The sequence below is a fragment of the Strigops habroptila genome, chromosome 5, assembly GCF_004027225.2.
Source record: "Strigops habroptila isolate Jane chromosome 5, bStrHab1.2.pri, whole genome shotgun sequence".
Classification (NCBI taxonomy): domain Eukaryota; kingdom Metazoa; phylum Chordata; class Aves; order Psittaciformes; family Psittacidae; genus Strigops; species Strigops habroptila.
This window is the reverse complement of record NC_044281.2, coordinates 60,955,257-60,971,461: the sequence shown is the minus strand read 5'-3', so window position 1 is coordinate 60,971,461 and position 16,205 is coordinate 60,955,257. Positions and strand designations below refer to the sequence as shown.

Here is a 16,205-nt window from a genome sequence, read left to right as displayed (position 1 = left end):
CGGGTAGGAGTAATGCTGAGGTCTAAAGGGGCTGTCTGTCAGATGAAGCCAGAGAGGAAATTGGGAATAAGGTCACTTAGAATGCAGGTTTGAAAAGTACCAAGGAGGTAAGCCTGGAGAGAAAACTTAAAACAGGTACACCTACAAAATAGATAAGCGTGCACTGAATAACCAAGCCTGGGCTTAAATGCAGCTCCTAGGCCTCTGGGCAAAGGATGGGTGTGGGAGCCCCAGGTGTATGGCCTGTTAGTGTACTCAGGACCCTGGTAAAGAGGAGATTTCATTCAGCTGTTGCATACTGCAGTGGTTTTAAATTAGTCATTTCTCCACTGGAATTTTTTCTTCTGTGAAAGTGAAGGTTGCTCTGCTGGATGTAGCGCTCTGTGCTTGCCTTTATGATGGGGATTTAAATTTTTTTTTATTGTTCTCTTCAATTGAGTGTATCGTAAATCCTGCTGAGGGTAAAGGAAGAAGAGAGTCACATGTAGAAAGTCCTGAGTTAGGACTGCCAGGGTTAAGCAAGCAGTAAAAGGTCGGCAGTGTTATGATCTTCACATTTCCCATACCTAGCCCTCTGCTCTTGATCATCTCTAGACGCTGCTGTGCCCTGTGTGAGGATTCTGTCCCTCCTGTGTGCAGTTAGGTAGTGCCTGCTGAATGCTTAGGCAGGCTGTGTGCCCAGCAGAGCACCCTTGGTGGTGGTGTGTCTGGAAGGTGCTGTGTGTGTACTGCTGAGGAAATAAAAGCAGCTCCTGTAGTGAAGGATTGTACTGTAAGATACTGACACTTTGTACAGGTGCTGCTGCCTGTAGCATAGAAAAGAGACATTAAGCTGAGGGCTTGTTATGTACGTGTACCTTGTTTTCAGATGGCCTTGATTTGGCCTGCCCCTGTTGTATATGGGATTACTTGGTTGTGTTGCAGAAAGGAAACTCTTTCCAGGAACCAATACTCAGCTTTTGTAGCTTCCATCCACAGTAAGCTACAGCTGGAAGCTTCATCTGCAAAGCTCAGCACAAATTCTGATACAGTGCTTTTGCCTGTATCAGAAAGGAAGAGATGCAGCTACTGCTGGTCAACTGTCCTTATTTTAAGTTCTGCTGTCTTGAGTTAACTGCTGTGAGGAACAAGGGAAATGACTGGCTGTTTGTTTCACTGGCTCACTTTGCTTCTTGCCTGGCTAGTAAGCATCTCCCTCTGCTGCCAGGCCTTTGCCAGTGAGGCCTGTTCCCAGATGCACTGTGACTGCTTCTCTTTGGAGGTGTGTGGCTGCCTAGGTGCATTCCCTGTGTTGTGCCTGCAATTGTCCAGCCAACCTGGCCAGGTAGTAACCATGCAAGGAAAGCTATTTTGTTCTTGTATTCCCCAAGGCAGTAGTGGGAGATCCTGGGATCTAAAAAGCAAGCAAATTCAGCTGAGCTATCCTACTGCTTGTAGCATGTTACTTGCTCCTCTCACATACTCCTCATAGGTCTTTTCAGCTCTTCCCCTTGGCTGGCAAAGCTCTTCTGTTAGGGCTGCAGGGAGAGCTATTCACTTCAGAAGAGAGCATTCGCATGAGGGGTCTCCGTTCCTCATGCTCTTGTGGCCAAGAAAAAGTAGAGAGATGGCATGGGTATTCAAGCACTTATTGAATCCCTTCCTTGTTACCCCTGAAAAATACCTAGTGAAAAAATAATATCTCCAGGAAGAGCAATCCTGCCCTTTTCTTTGGACAGGGATAAGATAGAGCCTTGAGAATAATGCTACAAATGCAGTGATGTTCACATGCTGCAGTGAGTTGAAGGGAGGAATGATCGGATGTGTAAGACAGTCAGTTTTGGGCAAGGGTGGATGAAAAGCTCCCTCCATTTCTTCATTTTGTTCTTAACTCGTTACAAGCTGTGTAACTCTCCCTTAGGCCAACGTGAAGGGGCTTTTGCCTCAATTTGTTATCTCAGTTCTTAGGCGGAGGTTGCTGTAAAGGTTGCTGAAACAACAGCCTAGCAGTTATTTTACTTAAGCTCCTTTGGGGAAGGCACATTAATTTCACTTGCGTTTCCTGCAGGCTTTGCATTGATTAAATAAAATACATAGCACCCTAAGCGACACTGACCCATATGGAGAAGCCCCATGGGTTCTCACGAAGCAGGAAGCTGACTCTGCTAGCCCTCTAAGACTTTAAGAGGAAAAGAATTTAAAAGCTTGTTCCAAGGAGCATGTTGAAATCCTCATCTAACATCCGAGAGATTATTTTGGTTTTAACATTTTATTCTGAAAGTTAGAAGATAAGCAGCTTTACATGGGAAATAATGTGGAACAATCATTATAAAGCCATATATCCATGGTTATCTACCTGCTTTACTAGTTCTTAGTATATGTGTATTATTCCATAATAGTGAAAGAATTTGGCTAGAGATTCTAGCTTCCAAGTAGTGAAGTTTTGTCCTTCACACAAATGCCAAGTAGACTCTCTATTAGCACCTTTCACCAGTTCCCAGGTGTTCTTTACTCTATTGTGCATTTTCAGGATGATTCAGATGGGAATGTACTGGTTTCTTCTCTGCAAACCTGGAGTTCCTGAAGAGGCTGTATCATCGGGAAGTGCTTTTTATCCTAGTACTTTCTTCTTGTGGGAGCAAACACTCTGCTTTTGGAAGGCAGGCTGTGGCACACAGTTTGTAAGCTTCAAGTAGGTTTGGGGTAAAATAAAGTTTTGGAGGTCACAGGAGAGTTTGACCAACTTCTAAGATAGAGTTGATTAGTAGGAAAGAGTTCCTTAGTGTTTGCAACCAGCTCTGTTTCAGCATTAGTGTTTGTCACATTAAATAAGCTGCAGGCACAATGTCCTCTGACTGCTTGGGGGATGATTGTTTGGGAAACCAGCTTGTAAGGTATCTGCTTTTGTTTTGCTGAAGCGCAGCAAGAAAAGGCTTCACTAATTCTTACCAAATATGTGTTTCTGAATGCAAATCAGTGCAAGTGTGTTTTCCAAGTTTGGAAAGGAATAAACAATTATTTAGGCAGAATCTGTTGCTTTGTTTTCAGCAACAAAATTAAATTGAATCCTACTCTCTGAACTCCAGCAGTGTCCTTTCACTGCTTGTTTTGTCTGTACTCAAACATGAGCATAGTCATACAGAGTCAGGTAAATCTAAATTAAAAGACAGCATCTTCTAGAGGGAAACACAGAATATCAGGATGCTTCATTCTACATGGAACAACTTGTTTTTCCCCTAGGAAAAAATAAAACTCCTTTCTCATAGGAGACAGAATTCAAAGCCAAATTTAGGGATGTACATGGATCAGGTCTTGCTTGTTCTCTTTCACAGCCGTTGCTGTAAGTTTCGTGTGACTAACGATACGGAGTTTCTGTATCACCACAACACACAAAGTTTCTTCACTGTAGCGCTGTTTGCTCGGCCACCCGTGGATTGTGCGATTGGAGCCAAGTGGAATTTCCCTCCTATGGCAGGAGGCTCCCGCCGTGTACCTACCTGGAGGGGGATGTACCGCCGGCCTTGGCGGGGCCGGGCCGGAGCCGCCCAGTGCCCGGCTCTGCAGGGGGCGTCGCGAGCCGCCCTCTCTGCCGGGTGCCCTCCCGGGCGGCGGGGCGGGAGGCGGGGCTCGGTGCAGCGCCCGGCCGGGGTCGAGGAAGTGACCGCCGCGGGGGGACTCGCCGCTCCGCCGGTGATGTGAGGGAAGCGGAGCGGCGCCTTCCTCGCCAGCCCCGGACCATGGCGGCCCCCGGTAGGTGCTGCGGCTGCTCGTCCCGGGAGCCGGAGGAGCGACGGGGATTCTCCGCCCGGCCGTGCTGCGCGGTACGGCTGGGCCGGGCGGGCGCTGCCCCTTGCTCTGTCCCGGCTCTCCGCGGATCCCAGCCCGTGAGCGGGCTGTCGCGCTCGTTGGTGCCGGTGAGCGGGGAGGTGGCGGAGCGCGGCGCGCTGCCCGCGGCTCGGTGCCCGCTCCCGCCTGCGAGGCGGTGCTGCTGCGTGGCTCTGCTCGCCCCTGCGCTCGGCTGCTGTGAAAGGGGAAGCAGGGTCCGGTCCCCGAGTTTAGGGAAAGAGCCCCGGGGCTCTTCAGAGCGACGGCAGCTCTCTTGTTCGCAGCCAGGTTGTTGCGCTTTATGCCTTATCTTTCTTCACTTGGCTTGAGCTCAGGGCAGGTGCTGGCAGAGCTCTCCTGTGTCTGGAGTGTACTTCTGGTTGGCAGCTCAGCTAGGTCTGAGGGAGCGTGTTCTGTAGAGGAATGTGTCCCTGCTCAGCCTGGCTGTTTTTCAGCTCAGGTGGTTTTCTGTGATGTTTTGTGGAGAAGTCAGTTCTTCCTAAATACTGCTTTATCCCTCTGCATTTGTATACTTGCTTTTTAGGGTATGACTTGATGCCCCTTGCCACAGTGGCACAGGATCACAAACAAACTGAGCTAGGTTGCCATCAATGAAAATGATTTAGCTAACATATGTGCAGGTAGAAGTGGCTAGCATAGAGCTGGAAATCCCAGGGTCACAGGGGTTTAACCTATATTGTGCAAGTCTCGCTAGTGCCCAGTTTGCAAGTTCCCCTCCCTGCAGGGAAATGTGTGTGTTTCATCTAAAAAAGGAAAAACGTGCTATTCTCAGGGTGTGAAGTAACGTTTGTGTTTCACTGATGCGTATCTCCTTATGATGTAAAAATAAGTTAGACCACGGCCTCAGGAGACTTGTGGGCAAAACTACTTTTCTCCTTATAAACAGAAGGTGATTTCATGGAGACTCTTAAAGTAGAACAACTTTAGGTCCACATATCGTAGTGCAAATCTCTTGTTCCTATCACTGAAGTTTGGTTCGCAAAGTTTATCTACTTTGATTCTGTTATTTCCTCTTGCTTTTTATTTAAGGCAAAGGTTTTCTATTCCAGTCAAAGTGAGAGGTCTCTCTAGGATGTTAATAATTATTTTATGTGATCACTGTTACTTTGTTATGCATTCCAGTTAGGCAAAGAATGCATTTATCTCCTCATACGTCACTTAAATACATACACTTTAGACACAGAAATATGAAAAGTGCTGAGAACTTCTGTTAATGGCCCACCAGCAGCTTCTAACACCTTTCGGAAGTGCTCTCTCTTTAAGAATCTTATTATTAAGACACCTTGGATTGGGTTTTGTTTATATCATAACTAACTGTCTATCATAGGAAGTGAATCCTCCTCTACCAAGGATTGATATTTTGGGCTGCAATATTCATGTACCCTCCATACACATGAATCTGAAAGCAATCTGAGAAGTTAGCTTTAGAGACTACATAGCGATTTTTCACTTAGTCACAATTTGGGGAGGATTTGATCTAGCAGATGAAAATAGATTTGCTTGCCATTACATATGATCATCTGAGTTGGAGTAATGGATTTCTCTGTCAGTTTTTTACGTAGTCTGTGAACAATGAGAAGTCATGGTCTACTCAGGAGAGGGATGTGAAAGATGGCCCATAAAAGTTGTTTAATTGTTGTTAGAGACCCTGACTTGTCTTTATGGGACCCACAAGTACCATGGAAAACTATCTGTGATCTGTAAATTGAAAAAGGTCTAACCTTTTGGCTTGTAGAGTGAAATAATAGGTAATAACAGTTAATGATATGTGATTCAAATTTGGAAAGTGTTACTTAGGCAAGATGTAGTCTTACCCAAAGCAGATATGCCAGCTTCCTGCAGTATTCTTTAGCTATTTCAGTGGTAATCAGAACCTTACAATATGATCGTAATCCACTATTGCATGTTTGCTCTGGACTCAAAGATTGTCACCTCACTTCTCCCAAACATGGTCTGAAGATGACCCTGATTTGTTTGTTTCTCAGAGAGGGGCTGTGAAGACGTGATACAGTGTATCACTGTAGGTTATTTTTATTCTCTTGCCATGGGTGTTCTGTGATTTTGACTGAATTGCTTCATCCCCTTCCATTCTGCGTGAGGTTTATAATCTACAGAAAGCTTTGTATCGTGTTCTGTCTCTGTGCTATTTGTTCTGTGGGCCTTCCACCACAATTAGCATTTCTGCAGTGCTAGTTTGTAGTCTCATCAGTCTTTTAGCATTGCTGTATAATGGAGTGGGCAACTAAGCACTGAAGATGCAGTTAGAGCAGAAAGAAAATATTGTGAAAATTTTGTTGTAAAACTAACGAGGCTACACTTGTGAGTGTGAAAAAACTTTTTAAACTGTTGGCTGGCATAAATCTTTCTTCATCTTGCAATTGCATATACTGTTCATATTTTTTTACTTGAATTTAAGGCTTCCCTGTGTTTGTTTTTCCAAACCAGCCTGTTGTCAAAGCATCCATTTAAGGTCAGGGTTTAAAGAAATAAAATGCTTGGTGTTCTCCTAGGGGTCTCCTTGTATGTTTAAAATAGTTAGAGTATACATTGTGCTTTGAAGTGTGCTCTGTGGGTTTTTCTGTAACTGATGTGTGATAAGTTGCAGGAAGAACTCCCTGAAACATGGTGTGTTCTCCACTTACTGCACTTTTCCCTGAGGACTGGGCAGTAATTTGTACTGCAAAGGAAAGTATTTGGTTAGACAAATAGTAGCATGATCTAGGAAAGTAAGTCCTGTGTCATCCTTCTTTTAAATGGGGATGTTGCAATTGAAACTATTTCTGGATTTTTGTTCTTTGAAACAGTCCTGTTGCTGACTTAAGCTTATTTACCTCTTCAAGATCCCTTTCCAGTATTTTTGCTTACAGACATGGAGAGTTTCCTTGGCTCTAAAAGTGGAGTCAGTAATTTTGCTTCTCAGTTCTCCTTTTAAAAGCATTCTTCCTCAGTTTATCCTAGAAGTGTAAAAGGCTGAGGTAAGGGGGCCTGAGAATAGCTGGCACAGCTCTATTGTGGCGAATAGTGTGCCGGTAGAGCAGTACTATCTAGGGAATCAATACCTTTCCTAAACACTAGGTGAAGTTCCTTCCTGCTGGGTGCAGAGGCTACGCTGCTCCGAGTGGTGTCATCTCTGGGGATATAAATGGTGGCAGGGAACCTGCAGAGAGTCTGTCAAGTTTGCATGTTTTGCCTACATGTTGGAGAAGGGAGGCTACTTGGATACTTAGTCCCCCTACAGTGCAATGCATGTTTAAAATCAGTGGCTTCCCCACACTGCATCCCCCCCAAGCACAGCTGCTTCCTTTCATTGAAAGACTGGAGAAGGGCCTGGTTGCTGACAGGTTTAGTTGTGGAAGCTGTGCTCGTTTTAAAAATGCATGGTAGGATTAGGTCTTCCATTTAATAGAATGTTAAAATGCTCTGGGGGCCACTGCTGCTTTCCCCAGCATCCAGAGGTGGGACTTCTTCCGGAGGCTGCCAGGGTGGGACTTTAGGAGCCGTGGGCATACCTCGGAGAGTTGCTGCATCATCTCCCCATCTGATGAGGTTTGGCTCAGTTGGCTGTGCTGTAGAGTATGATCTCCATTCTCAGCAAATAGTTGTGCTGTCCTTTCCCACTGTACTGCGTATGCATCAACGTGTGGCACTGGAATCGTAGAATCATAGGCTCTTAGAATACCAGGTTGGAAGGGACCTCAAGGATCATCTGGTCCAACCTTTGTTGGCAAAGCATGACCTAGACTAGATGTCCCAGCACCCTGTCCAGCTGAATCTTAAAAGTGTCCAGTGTTGGGGGAATCCACCACTTTCCTGGGTAGATAATTCCAGTGTCTGATTGTTCTCACTGCAAAAAATTTTCCTCTTGTGTTCAGTCGGGATTTCCCCAGGAGTAATTAACTTGTGTCCATCACCCTTCATCTTTTTCATATGACTCCACATGAAAAGGAAGCAGAAGTCTCTTATACTCCTTCCTTTCTAAAATAAAACAACTGACCTCCTGAATTCTGCTTGGTTTTCCTGTTTCTGCTCATGTGATTCTGTTGACTTTGTCAAGTGGTGTTCAGCCAGAAGAGACATTTTGGCATAGTGATATTCTCACTGGTGTGGAAGCCATCTTCTTTTCACAGCAGTTGTGCACTCTTAGCTTAAAGGTCCCGAGGCTTTCGATCTGTTTGTCTGCTTTATGGGTTTGCTGGATCCTCTCCATTGAGAATGCTGACTCCTACAAGCCTCCATCTGGGGTTCAGGAACTGTATTCACTCAGAAACAGGCAGCAATTCTAGTGAATACTGCTGAACTGCAGTGTCCATGTTCTTCATAGCTAGGACATTATCCTGTCACTGCTAGAGACTTCCCATTTATGCAGGTAGCCATAACCCTATTGGTTGAGCACAGAGCACATCTCCACACTTCTCAACTTTGCCACTTCCGCTCAACTACAATCTAAAGTTGGTAATTGTATGGTTTAGAGCTGGGGTACAGTAGCCTATGCATCATTTCAGCCTTCGTTTCTTAATGAAGGTTGTGGGGAAGGTAGAGTCTTTGGAGGTTGTTCAATTTTGGTTGAATTTTAATAAGGTGACTATAAAACTGTCATCTTCAATTCTGATAAATCCACTCTCTGCAGATGCTCTTTTTGGCATGCCATATTTTAGGCATTGCCTTCTACTTTAATTAGAAAAAGTCTGTTTACTTGCTTCTGGATGGAGATGGTTTGGAAATGTTGACACTTTTAAAGAGTCAAACTGGCATTAGATGACAATTTGCTAATAAGATTTGAAATGCTCAGCACTGAAATTTGCTATGGGACCAGAGCCATAATCCTCAAATTTGGATATACTACTTCACAGGTGAATGGGAAAATTAAATTTAGACTTAAAAATTTTCTTAAGATTGGTGGGAGAGCACTGCATTATGTCATACTTATTCAATCTGTATGTGAGCATCTTAGCAAGCTGGAAACAGTTTTAAAAGTGCTTTCATTCCAGAGCACAGAAACGCAGAAGTGTATAGGTAGGAGCCTAGAGAATTATGGAACAAGTCTATTTTGGTGGGTCTGTTTTGGGCTGCACCACTATTCTATTAGATCTTTCCCTCTGAAGAGAGAGTTTGTCATGCCAAAGTGATTGGGTAACACTTGTATGACCGTTCTGGGTGAGGGACTCTAACGCAGTCTTGCAAAATGTCTGAAGCCTGAATGACTGAACTGCTATGCTGTGAGCACAGGGACTGGTGTACCATGCGGTTGCATGCATACTTTGCAGGCAGTTTGCTCTCTGCTGCAATGAGAGCAAATGTCTAACACCATGGAAGCCATAATGACTTCCTGTAAGCATTGTGGGACCTCATTTAAATAAAGGCCTTATTTTAGGTGTGTTATGTCTAGTGTATACTCTGCTTGAGCATGTAATGGTTTGCAGTTGTGTTGCAGGGACCATATAGTTATCTAAAATGATTTCACTTCACACATGAAGGTGAACCCTCCTTCTCAAGCTAGTTTGTTTCTTTGGAGGTTGGGTTTTTGTGGGTTTTTTTTCCTATGAATATGCTTTAAATCTGTCAATCTCCACATGTGGTTTGTTTCACTTGAAACTACATAGGAAATACTCTTTTTCATAGGAAGGTTTTTGAAAATTAAAGAACTGCTTATATTTTAGTGGGGTAAATGCAGATAGGAGTTCAACCATGCTTAGGATTGCTCTGTGGCTGTGAACATCTCACTTTGGATGTATCTACTGTTCTTTTGAAGTGCTTTGGAGCTTCTGACATGAATTATAGGGACAGCCCTGTGGGTTTTTTGCTGCAAAGCTGTGGGTCAGTTCTTGCTTTGAATTTAATCCTCCTCCCTGTGATCATCTTGTACCTGTACAGGAACCCCTGGAGGATATGATGTGCTGATTGTGTATGCAAGTGACGCCACTGAATGGTGTCAGTACCTCCAGAACTTCTTCCTCTTTACTCGGCAGATTCGAAAGCATCGGATTCTGAGCTACCAGCTGGAAGGCAAGTCTGCCATCTCCCAGCAGGAGCTGGACCTTTTCAACAGGAGTCGGAGCATCATCCTTTTGCTATCTGCTGAGCTGGTGCAGAGTTTTTATCTCCCTCCCATCCTGCAGAGCCTTCAGGAAGCCTTATGCCCCCCGCACAAAGTAGTCAAGCTGTTCTGTGGTGTTACGGACTGTGATGACTATTTGAACTTTTTCAAGGACTGGTCTCGGTGGCAAGAACTCACAAATGATGATGAGCCTGATGCTTACCTTGCAGCTGTCAAGAAGGCTATTTCAGAAGGTAAGGTAGCAGCCATGGAGTTATGCTTCCTGGCCAGGGGTTGGAGGAGGGAGATAGGTGGTATTGTTTATCCTTATTTTAAGAGTGGTAACATGTTTTACTGAAACGGAAAACTAGAGAAAATTGCACAACCCTTGTTAACTAGGAAGTTTTGCAAGCTGATTTTTCTATGCCTGGTCCATTGGTCCCTAATTCAGCAGAGACTACTGGTAACTTACAGAGAACTTCTGAATTTGGAGGTTATCTTAGGTGCCTGGCTTTGAATGCAAATAAAAAATAAAAACTGAGTATCTTTGAAGTTATGCCTGTGAATATTGTGCCCTGCAGTTTATTGAGCCTAGTTGATGGAAAATTGTCTTTTCCTTCAGATTTACATTTCTGTCATACCAGAACCAAAATAAGGTTGTCTAGTATGTATTCACTAGCATTGGGCCTAAAGTCAGAGATACAACCATACTGGCAACAGATCAACTTGTTACTTATGATGGAATGGCAGAGATTACCTGGAGAATTGCAATGATGGCCTTAAAAGTAACCGAACGAGTCCGAAAGTGATCACCTCATTTTGCACTCACAGAGGACTTGCTAGCAGGAGACTACAAAAGCCCAATGTATGGAGTTTCAGTTGAGTCTGAACTTTCCTAAACTCTAGGGGTGTGTGTGGTTCTCCATTCTCATAATTTCTATGGAAATGAAGGTGGAAAGCTCTGGGGAGTCATGATGCTCAGGATGTTTTTATGACACTGGCATACATAGGGGTGTAGTGTTCTTTGCCAGCCTTAGCAGGATTGAAGTCCTGTGGTTGCATCTTGGATTAGGATTGGTCTGTATTTAGTTGTATAAATGAGTCAGTGCAGTCTTCTAGTGTGTCTGGTGGTGTGTGCATAAAGGTGCTTTATGCCATGATAATAATGGCAATAATGACAATGACAGATTTATCACAGTAAAAATAAATCTTGTAAGTTATGATCTTGGCCAGAACAGCCTCCCTGAAAAAAGATGACTTAGGGATTGTGATGAAGATGGTATTCTCAGGTAACCAGGTTGCAACAGATGTTTCCTAGTACCTTTTCAAAACTTGCATAAACTAAAATTTTCATCTTCCTTTCAAACACCCCTAAACCATCTTGGTTTCCCAATGGATAACCTAGGACTAAAGTAGCCTGGCTCCTTTGCTTTCAGCCTGGAAAAAGACAGAGAACAGTGGCTGAGCTTTTGTACTCTGGAAAAGAAAACTGACCAGAGATTAATTTAACTTTTCTGACTGTATCAGATCCTTCTTCTCTGTGTGGGAAAAAATGACTAGGTGACCTCTTCCATCGTGTGATTCTACAGGCCAGGTTTTGTGAATGGCCTCAAATGCAAATGTTCTGATACTTCCCCTGAAGAGAAGACAACCCCAGGTGTATGTAGTTCCCTTTCTGGGTGAAACTGGTAACACTTTCTTCTTGGTTGGTAATATAAATTAGCGTCTGCCTTATGGTTTGGTTGCAGCCAACCCCAGCATGAGCAACTTAAAGTAAGAGTGTTTGTGGCTGCAGACCTCTCCCGTAGAGAAACACAGCCTGTGCTCTGCTCCCAGGACTTCATTGCTAGTGTTTTAGATGAAGGCTTTGCAGTCAGGAACTCTTAGAAGGCCTCAGTTAAGTCCATTCTGTATGTCAGACTGTGAACTTTTCCAGAGTGAGGCAGCCCTCTATTGCTACGGTACTTAGCAGAGAAAGTTTATGACCATATTTGAAATTATTTGTCTAGGTGTCTTCCTCTGGAAAGAACTTTCCTCCACATGCATTCACCAGTACTTCTAACATCAGTGTCAGCACACATTGAAAAACTAAGCTTGATGCAAAAATGACCAAACTTCAGCTGCAGCTTCCTAATAGTTGAATCTTGAGCTAGTGGAGTGTATGACCGAGGACGCGGTGAGGGCAAATACCTCTCCAGAGCCTGCATTCTGGCCCTGCTCAGGTTGTGCTGGTGCCTCTAGCACAGTTGTTAGGCTGTGGTTTGTTTAGTGCATCATGGGAACATGACACCCCCAGACATCACATGCTGACAGCTATTTTATTTTTATTAGTTTAGTACAAATTCAGAAAGGAGGAAGCACTCATCTAGCCTTGTTAAGAACTGTGTGCTGCCACTGACTCTTGCTCTCTTATAGGTGGGACCTTTTTACTTTTACAGTTTCTCAATCCTGGCAAACTGCAGAAGGCATGAAGGTTTGCATTTACACGCACTCTTGTTATCTGTGGGGAAGTTTTTCAGGCTATGCAGTAACTGTGCTAAGGACATGTAAATGCTCAGGATGGCACTGTACCAGCCAGCTCAGGTATGGCAGGGTATAATCACCAGCCAGCGTGCAGTGACCAGCATGCTACTTAAGCCCTCTTATTAGACTTGTGATACCACACCATGCTGTGCTGTTTGCATTGGGCTGCTGGAAGTCTGTGCTGCACACTTGGAGTCAGTGACCTTTCTCTTCCTCTTGTATTCTCAGAGTTCGGTTGAAATATGTTTTGTATTATGCATATTTCTTCTCCAGTTTATTTCAGCCCCTATCTATGTTGCCTTGAAAAATTTCAAATTTTCTGCTTTAAAAGTTGATGTTTCCAGAGCATTTGCTGTTTAATCAGTGGCTTTGAACTTAATGTACCCAAGCAAACTCTTGCAGGGAAAAACCCAGGGAAGTCGACATCTGCCTGAGGTTGCTAAGGTGATAACTGAGTGTAACAGCAGCTGTGAGCAGTGCTGTTGAAGGACGAGTGCAGCCTTGGCTGAACAGAGCTCTCATGCAATGTAATGGAAATGTAAAAGAAAGATCAGTACTAGCAAACTTCTTGCAAAATGGGGGAGGTCAGGAGTGGGTATAAGGAAGTATGTGGTAAATATGGAGGACAGTGGGCAGTTAGAAAGAAGATGAGAATTTTGCTGGGGCCCTGTAGATGAGGAAGAACTGAGATGTTACTGCACCTAGTGAGGGGCTTATTGTGAGACGCTAGAGACCAAGGCAGTGAGCTTTTGCAGGAGGGAAATGGCATAACAGAAACTGCATAAGGTGTCGTTCTCCCTCCTGTACATGTCAAGGAATTTGATTCCTGGCTTTCTTCTGTTGCGCTGGTGAAATAACAAATGAAGCTTGAGAGGCTATCACAGAATCACCTAGTCCAACCTCCTTGCTCAAGCGTGGTCAGATAAAGCAGGTTGCCCAAGACCATGTCCAGTCGGGTTTTGAGTGTCTCTATAGGTGGAGACTTCACAATCTCTCTGAGCAACCCATTCCACTGTTTGACCACCCTCAGAGTAACAAAGCATTTTCTTGTATTCACATGAAATTTTGTGTGTTTCAGTTTGCGCCCATTGCCTGTTGTCCTGTCAGTGGGCACTATGGAGGAGAGTCTCGCTCTTTTTTTTTTCATTTCCTCCCATCAGGTTAACATTGATAAGATTTCCCTGACTCTTCTCCATGCTGAAGAGCTCCAGCTCTTGCAGCCTCAACTTGTGCGAAAGATGCTGTGGTTCCTTAATCATCTTTGTGGTCCTGTGCTGGACTCAGGCTGTAAAGCTAAAGTAATCTTGGAATAGGCTATTTGGGGTTTGAGGTCAGGTTGGACAGATGCATGAGATGTTCTCAAGTATGTCTCAACCCAGGGGGCTGAAGTGATAGTACATGGGAGATTCCCTTCAGCCTGACACCTCTGTAGTTATTTGATTGCTAGCTTTTGCTTGTCACTGACATTTAGGGCTAGAGCCCTACATTCACAACGCATTTTTAAGTTTGGCAGGAACTTCTCTCCTGTTACTCTGGAAGTTAATGTTAAATGATCTGTTCAGTGATGATCTATAAATTCTTATTTGTTATGTATGTCAAGATTTGTGCCAAAAGGCAGGTTTTCCCTGGACCTGGCTAATAGTCTTTCATTGAAGGCTGTCAGTTTGTTCATTTGATTGCTCAGACAAGCTCTGTGTTAGGCGTTTAATGCAGTTACGACTTTCTGCTTTACCGTGTACCTATTTCAGGACACAAGTACAGTGAAATCCAGTGTTATCTGTTATGCTGCCCTTACACTTGAGATGTCCTGAGAAATGACAAAGCAAATAGCATATCTTAGAAAAATAGTCTGTGGCTTTTGTGGATAGATTTGAACTTTACTTTCTTTCCCTCCCTTAAAGATATATTCACTCACATTGAATACTTCTAAGGGCAAATTTTCACTAGAAACCACAAAAGCCACCACATAGTAAGAGAGCTGCACACCTTCACATAGGACAGTGGTGATCTTATCTCATGACAACAATTCATTGAGGTGTGGGTGCTTGGTACTCTATGGTAGCATTGGTAATTATTCCTCTGACAGTAGCAGCTCCTGTATCTGTTATGCTGTGTCTGTTTCTGGCAGGTAGCACTTCAGTCAGGGCTGCTCTGTCAGCCTAACACTGAGACTTGCAGGTGAGGCAATAGTTGAGATACTATAAACTGGGAACTGCAATCATCCTCTCCACAGCTCCATTCTGTCCCTTATGGGAACATGTTCCTACGAGATGGGGTACTATAGCGTGATTTCCAGTGCCTGTGGAGTTTGCTGTTGCATGTGGAGGCAGAACAGGGCCTCAGTGTTGTAGCAGCTCTTCCCTGTGGTGCTTGTTAAATTTCGTAAAGCATGGCCATTGAGAAACATTGGATACAGAAAGTAATCCTTCAAGGAAGAGGCATGACACAGCCAAGTACTTTATGGGAAAGTTATGCCACCCCCTTAAAGGATATAACCTGAAGATAAAGCAGCCAAAAAGAGTTCTGCAAGTTAATTTGACATCCCTGGTCATCATTTTAGAGAAGAATCATGAAGCTATGACAGATCAATGCCTTTATGACACTACTTCCTTAATATTTGGCCTTACAGAAAATGGTGCTCTGGAACCTGTTATACTGCTAGAGAGCTAATACTGCATCTGTGGGACTCCAGCTTGTCAGCACACCCAAGTTCATGTAGCTCTAACTTACTGCAATGTTCCTCTGGCCCTGCTGGTGTCTCTTTACTTGTCTGTATGACATCCTAGCATTGTATTTTCCTCACAAGCTGTTCTGTCCAAGCTCTTATTTTGTGGTCCCACGTCCTTACAATGCTCCCGAAGAGTTTTCAGTTCTGTGTGTGCCATTCTCTGCAAGATTCATTTTCGCCCTTAGGAGGTTCTAGAAATTGAAAATTGCATGTGGAAGCCTGTGACATCCAAGTTTGTGATCTCTGCTTCATCTTCAGAGGATGAAGCATTCTGTTTGGAATCAGAAGTACAGTAAAAGAAGAAAGCTGGAGGTTGGAAGAAACAAGAATTGGTGTGCAAACCTAAAGGCACAGAGAAATGTGAAGCTGGGGACCATTTATTGTTTCCTTCTGGCTCTTGATGCTCTGTGGATGAATATGTTCTGAGTAGTCCTATCTCAGAATTACATCCAGCATTTATTTCTGTCAGCTTATTAGAATGGTCCTGAAGACTTAAGCATGATTGTTTGCTGTCCTGCAGTCTGCCCTCCCTCTCTTGCTCCTTTTTTTCCCTCTTTGAAGGGGCAAAATTAAGTGAATTCTTAAAACTATATTTTTCTCTGTTATATTGTGTTGAAACAAAAGATACGCTTCTTTGACCCTGCTTTTTGAAGAGGAACAGGTGAGGTATTAGTCAGCCCTCTGGGTGCAATGAGAGTCCGCCTCATTATATGGGAGCTCTGCAGCCTGGCTGTGTCTCACTGCCTGTCAAGGAGAGGAAACTGTGATGCTCTTGCACAGGAGTTAACGTTGAGAGAACACAGTGGTAGGATACTCTTCCTTGCAGATGCTAGAATGGTTATAAATGACTGCTGCTGGAAGCACAGACACTTCAGAGAGCTGGTTAAAGCAATCAGAGAAACCTTAACTAAGTCCCCAAGTGATACTGAGAGAAATGCATGAATGACATCCGTCTGTAGCAAACAGGATTGAGCAGTTGAAATAGTCCTCCCAGTTGCAGGATGGATGCATTGTTTTCCAACAAAAGGTGCTTCATAAAGTCCCAGTTAAGCACATTAAAAGCAATACTTCACGGCTTGTTTTTCATGACAGGAT

The 16,205-nt window shown here is 44.0% G+C and overlaps 1 protein-coding gene across 4 annotated transcripts in view; it reads left to right on the top strand.

Annotated features, from left to right (window-relative positions):
- The window catches only part of PIK3AP1 (phosphoinositide-3-kinase adaptor protein 1), a 49,057-nt gene that overhangs the window by 352 nt on the left and 32,500 nt on the right, over positions 1 to 16,205 (top strand). Inside the window, exons 1-2 of one of the 4 annotated variants that reach the window (XM_030485759.1) lie at positions 3,628 to 3,724; positions 9,692 to 10,113. In XM_030485759.1, coding sequence (XP_030341619.1) covers positions 3,717 to 3,724; positions 9,692 to 10,113 — 430 coding nt within the window. In that variant the 5' untranslated portion in view covers positions 3,628 to 3,716. Of the gene's footprint in view, positions 1 to 3,627; positions 3,730 to 9,691; positions 10,114 to 16,205 lie in introns of those variants that run through there. The other 3 variants (XM_030485760.1, XM_030485763.2, XM_030485761.1) reach the window with 3 other exon arrangements.